This window comes from Eublepharis macularius, chromosome 18, assembly GCF_028583425.1.
Source record: "Eublepharis macularius isolate TG4126 chromosome 18, MPM_Emac_v1.0, whole genome shotgun sequence".
Classification (NCBI taxonomy): domain Eukaryota; kingdom Metazoa; phylum Chordata; class Lepidosauria; order Squamata; family Eublepharidae; genus Eublepharis; species Eublepharis macularius.
In genome coordinates, this window is record NC_072807.1 from 1,706,164 (window position 1) to 1,722,975 (window position 16,812).

The following is a 16,812-nucleotide window of genomic DNA, read 5'->3' on the forward strand; positions in this document are numbered from 1 at the left end:
TCACAAACTGTGCAATCCTAACTGGGGGTGTGGAAAGTGCACAGGGAGAGAACTAAGGCTTACGCGGGCATAAATGGCACTTACATGGGTGTAACTCCCTGTTCACCAGTGGCCACCCTAGGCATGCTATCGCTGCCAGGGTGCTGCCAATGGGCATGCTTGGTGGCCAGACAGAGGCAAACATGCGGTGCAAGTCCCCACACTGACACCAGAGGGGGCAGGGTGGAGGGGCGGGCCATCATTTAGTCAGCTTCCAAAGTCACCCCAGGCTCAGGAACACTCCCTGCAGAGGCAGAAAGTTATGTCACACAAAAAGGTGGTGTAGCCCATAGGCGTCCATTGAACGGGACAACTTGGGCCCCCTCCTAACGTTTAGCCCCACTCACACAGCCTGAACAGGGCATAGGATGGCAACTACTGTAGCGACCAATTAGCATGTGCCCCCATGGTGGATGAGCCCCCCTCTGTGACTCAATCACATCCCCAAGCACCCTACATAATCTCTGGTTGCACCGCCCATGAACCCAGGTAAGTAGGGAGGTGGCCGGAGGCTCTGCCTGACAGCCCCCTGCTGCGGGGACTTTAGAGCGTGAGGCGGGAGAGTGGGTGCTCATGGTGGGGCGGCCACAGGTTAGGCTGAGACTGTGTGGCTGTCCTATGGTCACTCAGTGAGCTTCTGTGACATAGGGGGGATTTGAACCTGGGTCTTGCCCATCCTAGCCCCCCATTCTGACTCCTGCACTGTTGGCAGTGAGACCACTCTTCCTGCTGAGGGACACTTTATAGATGGGAAATCATAACCCCCTGCCTCAGATATCCTAATTTCACGACATTGCCTGGCCTGAAATGAAACAAAATGGATGCCATCCAGGCAAGAGCTTGGGAAATATTTTAGAAGAAGAGTTAGAGTGGCTGACTGACTAATGGCTTCTTCCACGCCCCGGAGAGATGCATAATTTAGGACAATGGGTCTCCCATGAAACTCCTGACTCATCTCATCCACACCCAGCCTCGCTTCCCCGCACCCGTTTTACCCTGATTCAGCACCACCTAACGCTATTCACCAAATCTGGTAGCTTTTCTCATCCGGTACTCACAGGGTCATCAAGCACCATTTACACCCATTATCCTCCTCCGGAAAACCCATCAAGTTATTGTTTCGGGGGGCAAAAACATCAGCTTGCCCCAGGGAGCATTTTGGCCTGTACCTGGAATCTCTAGGACCCATACATACACCCTGCAAATCCGTCTGGCCTTTCTCTTCTTTTCTCCGTGACATGTTGGCCATTTTGCTGCTGACTCTGTGGACTTCCATCTTCGAAACTGGGAACCTTGAAATTGCTTTCTCCCCTCTCCTTCCTGATTTCTTCTTAGTTACTTCCATATGTGTTCTGTGTGTTATTGCATATTTGCCCTTTAATTTCTCTTTTAATAAACATCTTTCCGGCTGAACATCTGCCTGATTCATTTTAAAAGACTTCTTTAAGGGAACAATCCTTGTAAACATTGGTGGAAAATCCCAGTTGCCCCCTCTCGCTTTGTCTCCTTTAAGCTAATTTCCCCCAATTAATTGGGAGACAGCTTATTTGGTTAACACCACACAGGCTTTTAGGGTTGGTGGCATTAGAAATCCTTCGGTAATGCAGAGAAGGGAGCCTTAGATCAAATATGTGCAAAAGGTGATGTCAAAACAGATTTCATGGTGACCTAACCACATATACCCAACCCTGACCGTGGCATTCGTGTTGTTTTTTGCCATACCAACCTCAAGGAAAAGTGTTCTTCCCTCCGATGCTCAGATAGTGGAAGCAAACCCAGGAGCCAGAGAAGTGTTTATTACAAGAGGTCACTCAGGTGACCTAAGCTGGTTGTTACATAGGTCCCGGAAAGCTTACAACTATGGCTGCACACAAGGGCAGAAATTACTCACAGGGGTAATAGAGCAGTTGGTCTCTTCAAGCAGACGTTTGTTTTGGGTGCAGAGAGTTTGAGGATGGGGAATACTTTGGTCTATGCATAAAGAGATACAGCGGCAGAGAAGGGGAAAGGACACACCCACGAGAGCAAGAAAGAAGCACAGCCAAGGCAGCCCTCTCTCAACAGGGCTACCAGCAGACGCAGTCTGTATGCAGAAGCGATCTAGGTGCCTGTGCGCTGACTGGGTTGTCAACTCCATCACCATCCGGCATTCGATCTGGGTAGTGCTTCTGTCCCTCTGATACGGTGAGAGAAAATGTCAGGTTCAAAGAGAAGATGGTAGCTTTGTTCTAGGCTCTCTCCATCATCCCCTAGGTGGTGAAAGACAGGGAACTGCAAGAAGATGGACTCTAAGCCAATGAAATGCTGGCAGGAAAGGGGGGACGGGGAAGACTCCATGCCGCAGGGGAAAGCAGAGGCCATTCCAAGCAGAGCCACTAACAGTCTCCTCTCCCCTGCACTGTCCTGGTGAGATTCTCCCTCCTTCCAGACCTCTGCTTGGCATCATGACAAGGGAGAGGCTCGTGCACCTATCTGACACCGTTTAGCCATCGTGCTCCTGTTGCCCACCACCCCACTCGCTGGAGTACAGAATGACACAAACAGTGACGGCGGCTTGGCTCTGCTTGCTCCGGGCTCCCACTGACCTTCCAGGACAATGGCCTACCGGGACCTTGCCCAGGAAGTTAACTAGCTACTCCATCCCCCTGAGCTTCTGTCTTCCAAGCTCACAGCCATCACTTTGCACTCCTTTCAATGGGCAACAATGGGCCGGAGGGACGAGAAGACCACTGAAAAAGCTCCATTGGCTCAAGGTATTGGTAATTACACACAAAGCTCTTCACAGCCTTGGCCCAGCATACCTACAGGACCGCCTCCCTCCCTATGTGCCTCCACGGCAGCTTCGCTCATCCGAACAGGGTCTCTTGCAGGTGCCAGGCTGCACATGGGCGAAATCAACAGCAGCCCGTACACGGGCTTTCTCTGTGGTGGCCCCTACCCTGTAGAACGGCCTGCTTGAGGAGGTCAGGACTGAGCCCCCACGCTCCTGGCTTTTCACAAACAATTCAAAACTGAATTATTCCAAAAGGTCTTTTTCTCAGTTAAGAGGGTGGTATTGTCGGAAAGGGGTCCCAGATGTTTCACTAATGAGTTAGAAACCATAGATTTCACCATTATGTTGCCTTACATATTAACTGTTGCTTTAAACATGTACTCCTATATACTACCTGTGCTTTATGTTGTTTAATGTAAGTCCTAGAATTGATTATGTTCTGTTTCAGCAATTCCTCAACCCCATACTGGATCCTTGCTAATACTATATCTTTGTAAACTTATATTCTTTTACCCCTGTGACATGGTTTATGGAAATGTTCTTGACACTGTATGGAAATGCCTGCCCTTGCCACTGATTGTACTAATCCCACACTATGTAATCCGCCTTGAGTCTCAGTGAGAAAGGAGGAATATAAATGACATAAATAAATAATAATAAAAAAATAATACGTTGCGGATTGTGAGGCTGTGTGGGCAAAAAGCCAGATGGGTTGAGGAGGGAGAATCGAGACAGATTGTGCAGAAAAGCTGGTAGGATCCAGCCCATAAAACCCTCCACCGCCAGGTACTGCAAATGTGAGTCCACACCTGCTCACCACTGAACAAGTCCATCACTGTATGATAACCGTCACGAGAACAACCTCAGAGCTGATGGAGCTTTGCTATCACCTGATGGCATGTGGGGCTGGATCTTTCAGGCCCATTGCACCAACTCTGGCGTTTCCCCCCGGCACACACATCTTCCGCCTGATGGGAGAGAATCAGAAGAGGGAAGGATCCTAGCACCATTCATGGAACAGATCCATGGGATCTAACACACTTGATGGCGATTGTTAGACCCATGGGATCTAACACACTTGATGGCGATTGTATACAACTCAGAGCTGCGTAACAATACAGGTGCAAGCAAAACCGTCCTTTGGAAAGACACTCTGGGACTCCCCTCTCCCCTGTCTCTAACACTGTCTCCTTCTTACCAGACCCAACGGAAGACTGTTTCAGGTGGCAGGTGGCACGGCACCACAGGAGAAGAGGGGAATGGGCCATCACCTCTCTAACCGTGCTCTTTTCTCTGAAGGGTGAAGTAACTAATCAAACTGCATTTATTAATGATGTGGCTTAATCAGGGGTGGCGCGAGGGTTTGCGGTGCTTGTGGCCAGCTGGCTGGGCGCCCCCCCATGCACACGCAACTGTGCGCGCACCGGCCTGCATGATGACATCACGCGTGACATCATCACAGGAGCGCACGCCTGCGCCGCGCCGGCCCAATCGCTGCGGCGGCTGGCCTCTGAGCTCTCCCGCTTGGTTGCCTGCGCTGCCACAGACGCCTGCCCACGGCGGCTGCGCCCGGCCGGGGACTTGTGCTGGCGGCGGCGGCAGCACAGGGCAGGAGGGATAGGAGGCTGCTGCTTTGTGGTGCGCGCTCCCACCCCCCCGCGCCTCCTCCGGCGCTCCCTCCGGCACCCCACGCCTGAGGCCACCACCAACCTGGCCTCAATGGGCGCGCCGGCCCTGGGCTTAACCCTTCAGAGAGCCTTGGTTCATGCAGGGTCGAGGGAACATTTACCCTTCCAATAAACACAAAACCATCATTTAGTCATTCTTGTAGTCTGGAAGCCAGGAGAGGGACCTGCCCTGATCTCTCCCTCTTGCATGGAAATGCCACCTGAGCCAGCGGATTCACAGCCCGTGAGCTACTCATGGCACAACTGCAGATTAAGGCCAGGAGAGGCAGAGGCCCAGATCCAGCTGCACGTGCCCCCATAGCAGCATCTGATTTCACTCATTTGTCATCTAAAGCTTTATCTGCCTGCTGGAATGCTGCACATCTGGGTGGGGCGGTCTTTAGACCAGTTCCCTCCCACCTCCGCTTCCTTCTTGATAAGGTCCCCAGGGAAGAGGGATTATCAAGCTGTGACCCTCACAACTCCCCAGAGATCTTGCGCCAATGAGCCTCCCTGGAGCTGATGAGAACAACTCCAGACCCAGATCCTGGCATTTCTAGCGTCAGCTGTTGACATGTGAACAGGGCTGCGGGGCCAGGCCATGTGCTTATGTGGGGGGGGGGGTTTGTCTCCAATGCAGCAACTCAGCAGGCGTTCTATTTGCGGCATCTCTGGGAGAAGTGAGACCCCGAGGCCTCCTCCTCCCCCCGGAGGCTTTGGGCCAAGTGCCATTGGGCTCAGCAACCGCCCAGAATGGTCTTCTGCAGAAAACGTTCTATCTGGTCATTATGGAACAGATAACTCACCTAAGTTTTAATGCCTGAATTCGCTTGCTCTTCTCTTCCCTTTCTGTCCCTTTCGGTCTCTGGGCAGTGTGTAACATTTGTAGGTGTCACTTGGAACTGTAAACTACCTTGAATGGCAGCAGCAGCTTCATAGCCCAGACTAGCCTGATCTCCTCAGAGCTTGGCAGCTAAGCAGGGTTGGCCCTGGTTAGTACTTGGATAGGAGACCACTAAGGAAGACCAGGGGTGCTATGCAGAGGAAGGCAATGTCAAGCCACCTCTGCTCATCTCTTGCCTTGAAACCCCACTGAGGTAGAACTTCATGGGGTCAGCATGAGTTGATCGCCACTCACTGGCACACAATTATTATTATCATTATTATTATTATTGAATGGTACTGTATCAACATATCAGCTAAATCAATTCAGGGAACACTGCACTGCAGTGGAGGCACTGCAGACATCCACCTTCCATCTTGACCGCCTCCGTGACTTTGGCTGTGCTGCACGTGGAAGCTCTCCACACTAGTGAAAACTTCTCCTTCCAACACCCTCAGAAGACGAAGAGACAACCAATCCCTCCGCGACTATCCTTAACCGGCACAGACCCACTCCTGGTTTTTTCTCCACCAGGTCCTCTGCCATCCTCTGTCAGGGGCTGCGGCCGCTGATGAAAGGGTGAAAAGGACTTGAGGGGAAAGAACACAGACCGTCTCCTATGGAGGGAAAACCGGATGATCGAGCTGGAATGAAAAGAAGTGTGTGGGGGTGGGGGTGGGGGGGGGAGTGCGTGGACAAGGAAAGGGATCTAGGAAAAGGAGGAAGGAAAGCTGCAGATGGAAGAAGAGAGGCAGTCTCTCAGGTGAAAAAGTGGACTGTGAGCAGAAACAACAAAGGGAAGAAGAGGAGAAAACAAGAGGGCACATTACTTCAGGTATCCCTAACTTAAGAAGAGAGACCGCAGGCAGAAAGCTCTCACACTCTGCTGGGCCTCTGTTTCTCTCACAGCAGGCAAAACCAAAGGTTTTGCTTAGAGAAGGTTGACAAATGCTTCCATAGCTTGCAGGTGGGTGGTGCTCTTTATCCAGGCCTTGTGACTCAGGGACCTGCTGATCGTAATTCTCAGTAGTACTCACCTAAAATTACGATGGCTACGATACCACAGATGACTCCCAAAATAATCATCATCTGGAGAGAAAACGGTGATGCGTTAGAACCTTACATCTAGTACTATAGCTCTTCCACAAAATGCCACATCTCTAGATCCATTGTAGAGATCCATCCATCACAAACACACCTTCTTGTCAGAAGAACAAGTGAAAGGATGTATGATAAAATGGGCAACGAATTTTGGCTATAATATACAATTTGAACAATGGGAGAACATCTGGTCGAAGGGCCTTAAATTTACATTAAGCAAGAGTTTGAAAGAAAACTTTTATAAAATGTTGTATGCAGATGGTATATATCACTAGAGAAATTATCAGAAAAATGTACAAGAATATTTCAAATAGATGCTGGAAATGTGAATAACAGGAGGGGTCATTTTACCATTTCTGGTGGACTAGTAATAAAGCCAAAAAAGTTTGGAAACAAATACATGCAATTATCCAGAAGGTTTTAAAGACCAATATACAAATGAAACCAGAGGCTTTCTTGTTGGGACTCATGGACAAACAGTTAGAAATTATTCATGGTACGCTTTTTTGTATAAGACAACAGCAAGAATGTTATATGCTCAAAAATGGAAATCTACAATATTACCTACAACAGAGGAAGGTGATGGACTATGCCGTGTAGCTAAACTTACATCACTGATTAGCAAAAAGTCACTGGACAAATATATTGTCACCTGGAAGTCCCTTATGGACTTTTTTGCAAGAAACAGAGACATGAATTGATGGTTTGTGCATTTGAAGTCTAAGAGCTGAAGAAATATGTTTTAGAGGGAAAGGAGATGTAATTACTTAGGGTTAATTTGGGGTTAAGGTTTATTATTGATGGTAACGGTAAATTTGGAGTTAGGTTATAATATGTAGTATGTATACACCTTTTTTTAAAAAAATGGTACTTATTCCTAATTTCTATTGCTTTTTCCTTTTTTTGGCTGTGCATTTTTCTTCTTTTTTTTCTCCTTGATGGGATTTATTAACCTGGAAAAACTTTTCAATAAAATTCTTTAAAACACACACACACACACACACACCTTCATGCTCTGGCACCAGTATTTCCTCGCCAGAGCAGTCGTGCTGTTTTCAAACACTTTGGCACTCTCATGGAGAGAGTCTGCTTTGTCGTCCAGGGTACTTATGATCACGTCTCGTTCGAGGACTTTCTTTAAATTGTCCTGCAAGATGTCCACCACCTGAGAGGGACAAAGAGGAGAGAATGGATTCCCCCTCACTGACTGGCAGAAAAACATGCCCCTATCTGTGCTGCGGAGGCCAGGGTGCTACGGACTCACTTGTCCTACTTCGGCTTGAGTCTGTTGCAGGTGGCGATTACTGGTCAAGTTTGGTGGCACCTCAGGGGCACTGGCGGAAGTTCCTCCATCTTCTGGTCCTGCCCCAAGATCAGGCAGCTGAGCTGGATCAGACCTGCAAACATACAGGTCAAGCACAGAAAGGAGATTTGGATAATCTATTACCGATATTCAGCCACAAGGCCCACCAGGCGAGCAATGAAGCAGCCCCCATTTATAACAAACGTTCCAGAGTGTGATTTGGTCATTCCCCACTGCCAACTTTCTTAGGACCTGATCTGGATGGTCCAGCTAGCCTGATCTCGTCAGACCTTAGAAGCTAAGTAGGGTCAGCCTTGGATGGAGACCACCCAAAAAGGTCAGGGTCGCTGTGCAGAGGCAACCCTCTTGCCTCAGAAGGTCTCTTGCCTTGAAAACACCATGAGAGGTTGCCACAAATCAGCTGCAGCTTGACTGGAGACACACACACACACAACTTTCATAGGAACTTACTACCTGGCCTTGGTTCAAAATCAGTTTCGATACAGTTTTAGCTGTGGCCTAAAGCGCGTGGGACCCCCGGTGCTCTGAAGAGCTGGCTGGCTGTCTCCGACCAGACCTTGGAGGAAGAGCTACTTGAGCTGGAGGAAGGCTTCTGAGGCCGGGGAGTGGAGGCCGATGCAAGGAGACCACCAGCTCTGTGTGATTTGTCTCATGTGTCCTGTGAACTCCCCAGGCAGTTCTGCACAAGACCCACCCCTTCCCCACACCAGCAATATGGAGATAATTCCGGCTACTCTAGGAAGCCATACATTCTTTTTCATGAAGCCATATTATGCTGCTTAGGAACTAGATCAAGATGGGTAGCCATGTTAGTCTGTCTGTAGCTGTAGAAAAGAGGAAGAGTCCAGTAGCACCTAGAAGACTAACAACATACGAGCTTTCGTGAGCCACTGAAAGGAGCAAGCTGTGGCTCACAAAAGCTCATACCCTACCACAAATTTTGTCAATCTTCTAAGTGCTACTGGACTCTTGTTCTTTTCTACTGTTTAGGGTTACATTTATGGTTAGACTACTTGGTGCAGATTGGCGGTGTCAATCAAAAAACATCCACGTTCAGAGGTGATGTGCTATCAGATACTGGTGGCGTGCAAGAAGAGACAGGTGTCACAGTCATGTGCTGAATTTTTGAAGGCCGGGTCACTGTCAGAGAGCTGGAATAGGTGGCCCCTGAGCAGGACTGGTAGAAGGCTTTTGGGTGCCCTAGGTTGGATCTCCTAAGTCCCCCCTCTGCCTCTTTGCCAGAAGGGGGGAAGACAGGACAAACCCTCTTCGCCTTTGCATTTTTTTAAAACCACATTGTTTCTTTTTAAAGGGGCTAGGAGAGTGAGCAGTATCACCCGCAGGAGTCCCCCTTGCAGAGGGGGGGGCAAGGGTGGGTTTTGATTGCCTCCCCCTCCCCCATCACAAACAGTTGGAGAGTTAAATGGGGTTTGCAAACAGAAAGGCGGACGTTGTCCTGTTCTGTCCGTGGTGGTTTTGGGTTACCCCAGAAAACCCCCTCAGCTTGCAGCAGTGGCACTCGAGTTAGACCCCCTGCCATAACAAGCGGCAGGCAGACACTGCTGAGGTCCTTTGCCACGCCCGCTGATTGCCGGCCAAGCTCTCCAGGAAGAGGGGGCAGAGAGGGTGAGGTAGTATCTGCTCTCCTTGCCCCCCCCCGGCAGCTCTGCAGGAAGTTGCCACACACACACCCCCTGTCACAGTGAAAAGAGGAAGGAAGGAGGAAGAGTTCTAGGCAGGCCACACCAGGCCCACCCACCACCCCCTACAATGGAGGGAAGGAAAGAGCAGGGTCCCTGAATGCCACCCTTTGGGGCAAGAGGTGCCTCCCAGGGCTGTTCCTTGCCACAGCAGACCCCGGCGGCACTGCAGGCTGGACAGGGAGTGGGTACGGGGGACAGGGGCTGGTTGCTGACCTTCCACCTCTAGTGCTCCAGGTGATTGCCTAGGTGTGCCTAGAAGATGGGCAACCCTGGACTTGGGTCTGATCCAGAAAGGCCTTCACTATGTGTTTCTCCTCCTTATTTTTGTTTTGGGTACTAGCTTCACTTAGGATTGTCAACTCTAGGTTGGGAAATTCCTGGAAATTTAGGGCACAGCCTTGGGAGGGTGGGGTTTGGCAAAAGGAGGGACGTCGGCAAGCATGTGATGCCATAGAGTCCATCCTCCGGAGCAGCCGTTTTCTCCAGGGGAGCTGATCGTTGTGGTCTGGAGATCAGTTCTAAATCCAAGAAATTTCCAGACCCCACCCGTGGCAACCATCGCCTCACTTCCTATTTTGAGAACTGCAAGCCAAGCAGAAAAGAAGGTTATCAGCTAGGGAAATTAAAGATGTAGCCACTCTTTCCTCGGGAAATTGATCCCAAACCTGCTGAGATTTCAGCAAGTACACACAACAGAATTACTCGAACACGGCACAGAAGTATCACATGGACATACAGCATATGTTACTAGCAAGGATAAGCAGTGGATTTTTTTTGATGGGGCAAGGAGGATACAGCTGGAAGGAGGGGAGGTCAAAGGAGGCAGAACTTAAGCCAAAGGGACTCCTTTCATCCCCTGATCAAAGCAGCGATTCCCTTGGGGGTAGGATTTGGGGGCTCCAGTTCATGACCTCAGCAGCTCCCCCACCTCAATGTACTGTAGCTTCGCATCTGAAGTGTGCATTGCCCGGGGCGGGGGCGGGGGGAGATAAGATCCTTAAATCTAGAGTTTTAAATGACCCACCTGTACCACTGTCTTAGGCAGGTCGTCCAGCCAAGCAAACAGGAGCCTGAACAAGAGACACCAGCTGTGGCTACCTGACTCAAGGACCTCTTCCTCTAGACTGATTTCAGCAGTACCATCATGCCTTGAAAAAGTAGATATATTCACATGTGGGAGGACCTCATCCTGGGACCTGAGTGCAGAGCACCACAGGAAGGCCGAGTTGGTGTAATCGCTACAAGATCTGAAACACACACACGCCTTCGTCTCTTGCCCTGGGGATACAGGGACACAGACGCAGCAGCATTACTGGGGAGGGGGGGGGTGGAACTAGCCCTTCTGCAAAGAGAACGTATTTCCTACCCCCCTGTCAGCTGATCCCACCTCTCAGATTATCTTCGGCAGTTCTGCTTCAGGCGCCCTGTTGCCGTCTGAGGCTGGACGGGTGGCGCCCAAGGAAGCCTGGAACTCCACCCCCCCCGCCCCCCAGGGAAGTGGGTCTGCCTCCCTTTGCTGTTGTCTCCCATCAGCAGGTGAAGACTTTTCTGTTTTGCCTGGCATGCCTCCAAAACTGCTACTTGCCCTCCCCCCCCTCCCGTTGTGCATTTATGTGTGCCTCCCTGTTTGGTTTGTTAATGTTTCGATTATCTTAATGTTTGATCTGTTTTAATGTATGCCTGTCTTGGGGACATTGAGTTGGATGGGAAGAGGGCGTAGAAATGTTTTATATAAACACACAAACCAATAAAATGAACGAATGAATAAATCTTCTCCTCCCCTCGCCCCCAGCACCCCTGGCTGCACCACTGAAGGGCTGGCGTTCTACCCTTGTAGCTGTCAGGTGCTCAGCAGCCCCTGCCCTACCCAGCAACACTGTTGTGACTGTAGGCATGCTTAGGGTGAAATGCTGAAACCATTCTTTGTCTGCCACTGTCAATTGCTTTGCTTTACAGACCAGCGGTGTGAACCTATGGGAGAGGAGGAGGAGGAGGAGGAGGATGCACTTGCTGTTATCTGCATGCTTCTTTGTGGTCCCCAGGCATCATGACCTTGGAAGCCTCACACATCTGTTTCGCTCGTGTCCTGCTTAGATGTCTTCCCTCCGACCTGATCATTAGATTGGGGGGGGGGGTGTTAGGATTTCCCATGTCCTAGAAACCTGTATCTGTTTGATGCTTGCAAATAAATGTAATTCCTGGCAAACATGGAGTAAGATCCTGATACCAGCCGCTTTTCAATAAAGTTATTTTACTGCTACAGTGGAGTCTTTTTGAGAGCTGCTTGTCGGATCCTTACAGTAGCTCCTCTCCCACCCCCAGGAGAGTTCTTTGCTTCTCAAGTCCTGGCATTTGGAGAAAAGGGGGAGGGGGCAGAAAACAAACCCAGTAATGTCTGCTAATTTCTGCCACTGGGATAACTTTGATTTTGTATTTTTACATCAGACAGTGAGATGAAAAGGGCGTCACCTGTTTTTGCCAAGGGAAACTGATTCAGGGACACATTGCAACGAAATGTCTGTTGGCACAAAAGGTTTAACTGGAGAACATTTTTCTCACCTCGAATATATGAAAGGATAGGAAAATATATCCCCCTAATACCAACAATGTTTGTGAGTAATCATGATTAATAATGACCGATGTTTCAAACAAGCTTGTGGCTGTGAAACACAATGACTTCTGTCACCGTACACACAGATTTTGCGTTGTTACATTTTATTACTCCAAGATATCATTTATTTACTTATTTTATTTATAGTTCACCTTTCTTCCTGTGACTCAAGGCAGATACACTGGGGTTCAACTTTGGGTAGCAAATAATTCCTAGACCCCCCACATGGTTCCTGCCCCCCATTTTTTCAAAGGAGTTTAAGGATATTCTCCACCAAAAGGTTCTACCACAGAGACAAAACAGCCAGGAGAGTAAAACAGATTGCAGTTTGATTGAAAGTAAAGCAGATCCCTGGGCATGGATCTACTGGGGGAAATCTGAGGGCGGTGAGAGGCAGTTTTTACCAAATTCCCCTCTCCTCCTGCAAACCTCTGACTTTCCCCTTCCTCAAAAGGTGGGATTTTGGGGTGGGGCGAGTCCTGGAGGAGGAAATCCCTTCCCTTCCTTCTGCAGAAAGGTCCAAGCTGTGGTGCTTTCATATTCATATTACAGTAAGAAACATGCCGCCCCCCCCCTTTGTGAGAAGGGGGTTGTGAAAAGGAAGCCCCCCAAAGGAGGAATTGAGAAGAGTCATCAGTACCTCCAAATAAGCTTCCTCTCTTACAGCCCTCTCCGAGAGAAGGGGGTTGTATGTGAAGAGGGCAGGTGGTTTTGCAGAGGCTGACCTCATGGGGTGGGCGGTCACTCCAGGTAACAGGGAGGAACGCTCCTTCCCATGAACAGGCATGTGGTTATTGAATGGGTGTTGTTGTTTAGCGCTGGGGGAGGGAGTGTGAGCAATTCGGCAGTCCTGCATTTTGCCCCCACAAGGATGGGGAGGGGGCAGAGTGGGCGGAGTGTGGGAAGGAGGGCCTCCTCCCGAGTGCCAGACTGCAGGGAAAACCAAGCAAGACGACTTCACTTCTGCCCCTCCCGTCTGTCAGACCAGGGACGAGGGAGCCCGAACGGAGCTCTGAGGTGTGTGTGTGTGTGTGTGTGTTCTCCAGGTCAGGGTCACTGAAATCGACGGCTAAAGCCAGGGCCGGGGACAATGCCAGGACACGACGTCATCAGGGCGCTTTATTTGCTCGCCTCACTTATGTGCTTCTTTTCTCCCCGGGGAGACCGGGAGGGGTTCACAACATTCCCCCCTCCTCCGTTTTGTCCTCTCCATAGCGGACCTGTGAAGTAGATGAGGCGGAGCTGCGAGCGGCTACCCAGCGAGCTTCTAGGGCAGAGCAGGGATCTGAAGGGGGTCCCAGCCCCCCCCCCCGCTCGGAACACTTCGCCACGCTGATTTCTCACCCGGGAGGGTTATTCCAGAGTCTGCAGACCGCCTGTCCAATGCAGGCGCTGATAATGCACCCCCCGCCGCCCCCTTCTGCGCCCGCCGTTCACACACTGGCTGCTACACGTATTTCCAGCACATCCTTTGCCTCTTCCTTTTCTAGGGCAGGCTCCGGCTGTCTAGAGTCGGGGCTGTCGTCCCAACAAAACGCCGCTAGCCGGGACGGTGGCTGCTTCCCCGCGGCGTGCTGCGCCTCCGGCTTGGACCTGGCCGGCTGCAGCGGAGCCCCCCCCCACTCCCCCCGCCGCCGCCAGGCGGCTCATCCCGTCAACCGGCCTTGGCCCCTAGGCTGCCATGGAAGGGCGCTTGCCAAGCGAGCACGGCAGGCTTACGCAGGCTTACTTCGGAGTAGACCCGCTTAGGCCCAGCTCCCTCCCCCCGCCTGGGCGCAGGTGCTGCTCAGGCCAAGGCCCGGGAACTGCCGCCCCCCCCCCCCGGCAATGCAGCGCACAGGAAGGGAAGGGCAGGGCAGGGAGAGCCCGGGTGGGAAGGGCGGCGGCTGCGGGCGCAGGGACGGGGCGGCCCTCCCGACCGGTTGCGCGCTCGGCCGCCGGCTCCGTCCTCTCCAGTGCCCCCCCGCCCCCGCCCGAGGCCGCGCGCCCGGCGGCTGCAGCCACGCCCGGGCGCCCCGCAGGGCGCCCCGCCTCCGCCCGGCAGCCCGCCGCAGAGCCACGCGCGTCTCCCCGCGGCAAAGGGAGGGGCCCTCGGAGCGCCCGCTTTAGCCAGCCCCTCTCCCCCCCCAGGGGCTCAGGCGCGCCGACGTGACCCCCCCCCCGCGCCTCCTCTTTGTCACACCAACCCCGTGAGGTAGGGCAGGCTGAGAGCATGGGGCGGGCCCAAGATCACCCAGGGAATTTCATGGCAAGCAGAAACCCAGCCCCCCTTTCTTCTCTGCGCTCTCCCTCCACTTTATCTCCTAACAACCCTGTGAGGTAGGCTAGGTAGAAAGACAACCACCAGCACACAAGAAAACACCAGAGCGCTCCTCTGCCAAGTTCCAGGGATTTAGTTATTTTACTTCATTTACACCCTGCCTCTCTCCAAATGGGGAACAAAAGCGGCATGCATCATTCCCTTCCATTTTTCTCTCACTACCAGGCTGAGATTGGGTGACCAGCCCAAGGTCACCCAGCACGTTTCCATGGTGGAGCCGGGAATAGAACCAGGGTCAACTAGATCTTAGTCTTGTCGCCCTAGCTGCTCACACCCCGCTGGCTCTCAGATGCCTGCGTGCACGCAACAACGCTCCACCCCATCCCAGCAAGACTTTCTCTCCCCACCCCACCCCACCCCCTTCTCTATTTCTTTGCACCTGTTGTCCTGCTCGCATGCAACAGGTGGGAGGCCATCACCTGAATGCAAAGGAAGCAGTCAGGTCTCAGTGGGAGGATCAGGCCGGAGGAGCCACAGGGCTCCCCAGGGGTGGCCCAGGGGGTCAGGGAAGAAACCCTTGCATGCATCAAGCGGAGGTCGGAGGGGTCAATCAGACCGGGCCCCTCCTCTACTCACATGGCTTTGCCTCTGTCCCTGGAGATGGCTCCGCTTCACCCAGTGCCACAGCCCTTCCAGACGGGAGTGGGGGACCAAGGCACAGAGGAGGGTGTGCTGTCGCCACACCCACACAAGCCAGCAGTGACGTCGCTGCGAGCCCTTCCAGCCACCTGGCTCCCAACTGTGCCAAGTGAGATCCCACTTGTCAGCAAACAGGACAGAAATCTGGCCGGTGCCTCCTCTCCCCCCCCCCTTCGGCTGCAAACTCTGCAACTCTTCCTTTTCAGATCTATCCTTTTACACACACACACACACTACACACATACCACGCTGGCCACTCCTTTGAAGTCATGCCAGCCTGCACACCCCTCTTTGGAAGCCTCCTCGCCCAGGGGTGGGGGCTCTCAGCCATGTATCTCCAAACACTGTATTTACTTAAACATAAAGAGTAGGGGGGTTTCCAGGTAGACCATAAAAAGGGGGGGGTCGTCTTAAGCCTGCATACAAGTTACACTTATGTCCAAAAATAAAAAAAAAACTTGTGTAAAATGTTAGAACAAATACAGTACTAGCAGACCAAGAAACATCATCAGGCTGCCCACTGTTGGAAACAGGACACTGGGCTGCATGGACACTTGGCCGGGCTTAGCAGGTCTCTTTTTTTGCTTTTTAGTAATAATAATAATAATAATAGTAATAATAATAATAATAATAATCGATTTATATACTGCCTTTCAGGACAACTTAACACCCACTCAGAGCAGTTTACAAAATATGTCATTATTATCCTCCCAACAACAATCCCCCTGTGAGGTGGGTGGGGCTGAGAGAGCTCCGGAGAGCTGTGACTGACTCAAGATCACCCATCTGGTTTCAAGTGGAGGAGTGGGGAATCAAACCCGGCTCTCCAGATTAGGATCCCGCGTTCTTATCTACTACACCAAACTGGCCCTTTCCCCGACTATAAAAATGCAGGAGTAGACAGGGGGGGTTCCGACCAGCAGCCACTCTCTAACCGGGGGGGGGGCAGCCCAGTGCCCCAGAGAAGCCCACAAATAGAGGCTGCAGGCAACTCCTCCCCAGCTGCTGAGCAGAGGCATTTTGAACACAGATTTGGATACTTAATAGCCCGCAACAGGCTTCTCCTTCATCCACCTGTCCAACCTCCTTTCAATTCAGTCCAACTCCCTGGTCGTCACACAACATCTCATGGCAGGAAGTTCCACAAGTCAACTACCAGCTGCGTGAAGCAGAATTTTGTTTTGCTTGAATCTGCTGCATCTCAGTTTCATAGGGTGATCTCAAGTTCTAGCATTATGAAAGAGGGATAATTTTCTCCATACAATATGAAATTTTGCACACCCCTTTTATATCAGCTCTCAGCAACCTTCCCCCTGTCCCAACTCAAAAGCCCCTCTCTCTTCAGGAAGGCATGCCAACCACATCATCATTTTGGCTGCTCTTCGTCCAGCTCTTAGCATGTAATGTAGCTTGCACCTGCACGAATTAGACAGTATCCTGCGCTCTCCTACCAGGACAGACTGGTCCTTTAAGTGACTGGAAAAGTCGCCAGCAGACCCCTCCCCGAGACAACCTCCTGCCAGGAATAAATCATTCTGCCCACGCGTACAGGGGCCACGCAGCCTAGAGAGCAGTCCCAACCATGAGGGCCAGCTGGCCTGTTTGCAGGGGGCAGCGACAGGAAAGCTGGCAAGTATTCTTGGGGCTGCTGGCAGAGTCTGAATGGAGGGGCCCATTCTGAGAGGCCTGAAGAGCCACAGGGGCCACTCAACCCGCCTTGCTCCTGCATCTGCCCACCCCTGCTCAAAAACA

The 16,812-nt window shown here is 51.7% G+C and overlaps 1 protein-coding gene across 1 annotated transcript; it reads right to left on the reverse strand.

The window, feature by feature from the left end:
- Positions 1-1,841: 1,841 nt before the first annotated feature.
- Positions 1,842-15,076, reverse strand: LOC129345622 (vesicle-associated membrane protein 2-like). The gene is made up of 6 exons (XM_055002842.1): positions 14,998-15,076; positions 7,728-7,860; positions 7,470-7,628; positions 6,400-6,451; positions 3,703-3,780; positions 1,842-2,215 (listed from the first exon to the last, which is right to left on the reverse strand). Coding segments are annotated over exons 1-5 (399 nt in total). The 5' UTR covers positions 15,000-15,076; the 3' UTR covers positions 1,842-2,215; positions 3,703-3,727.
- Between the last annotated feature and the right edge of the window lie 1,736 nt (positions 15,077-16,812).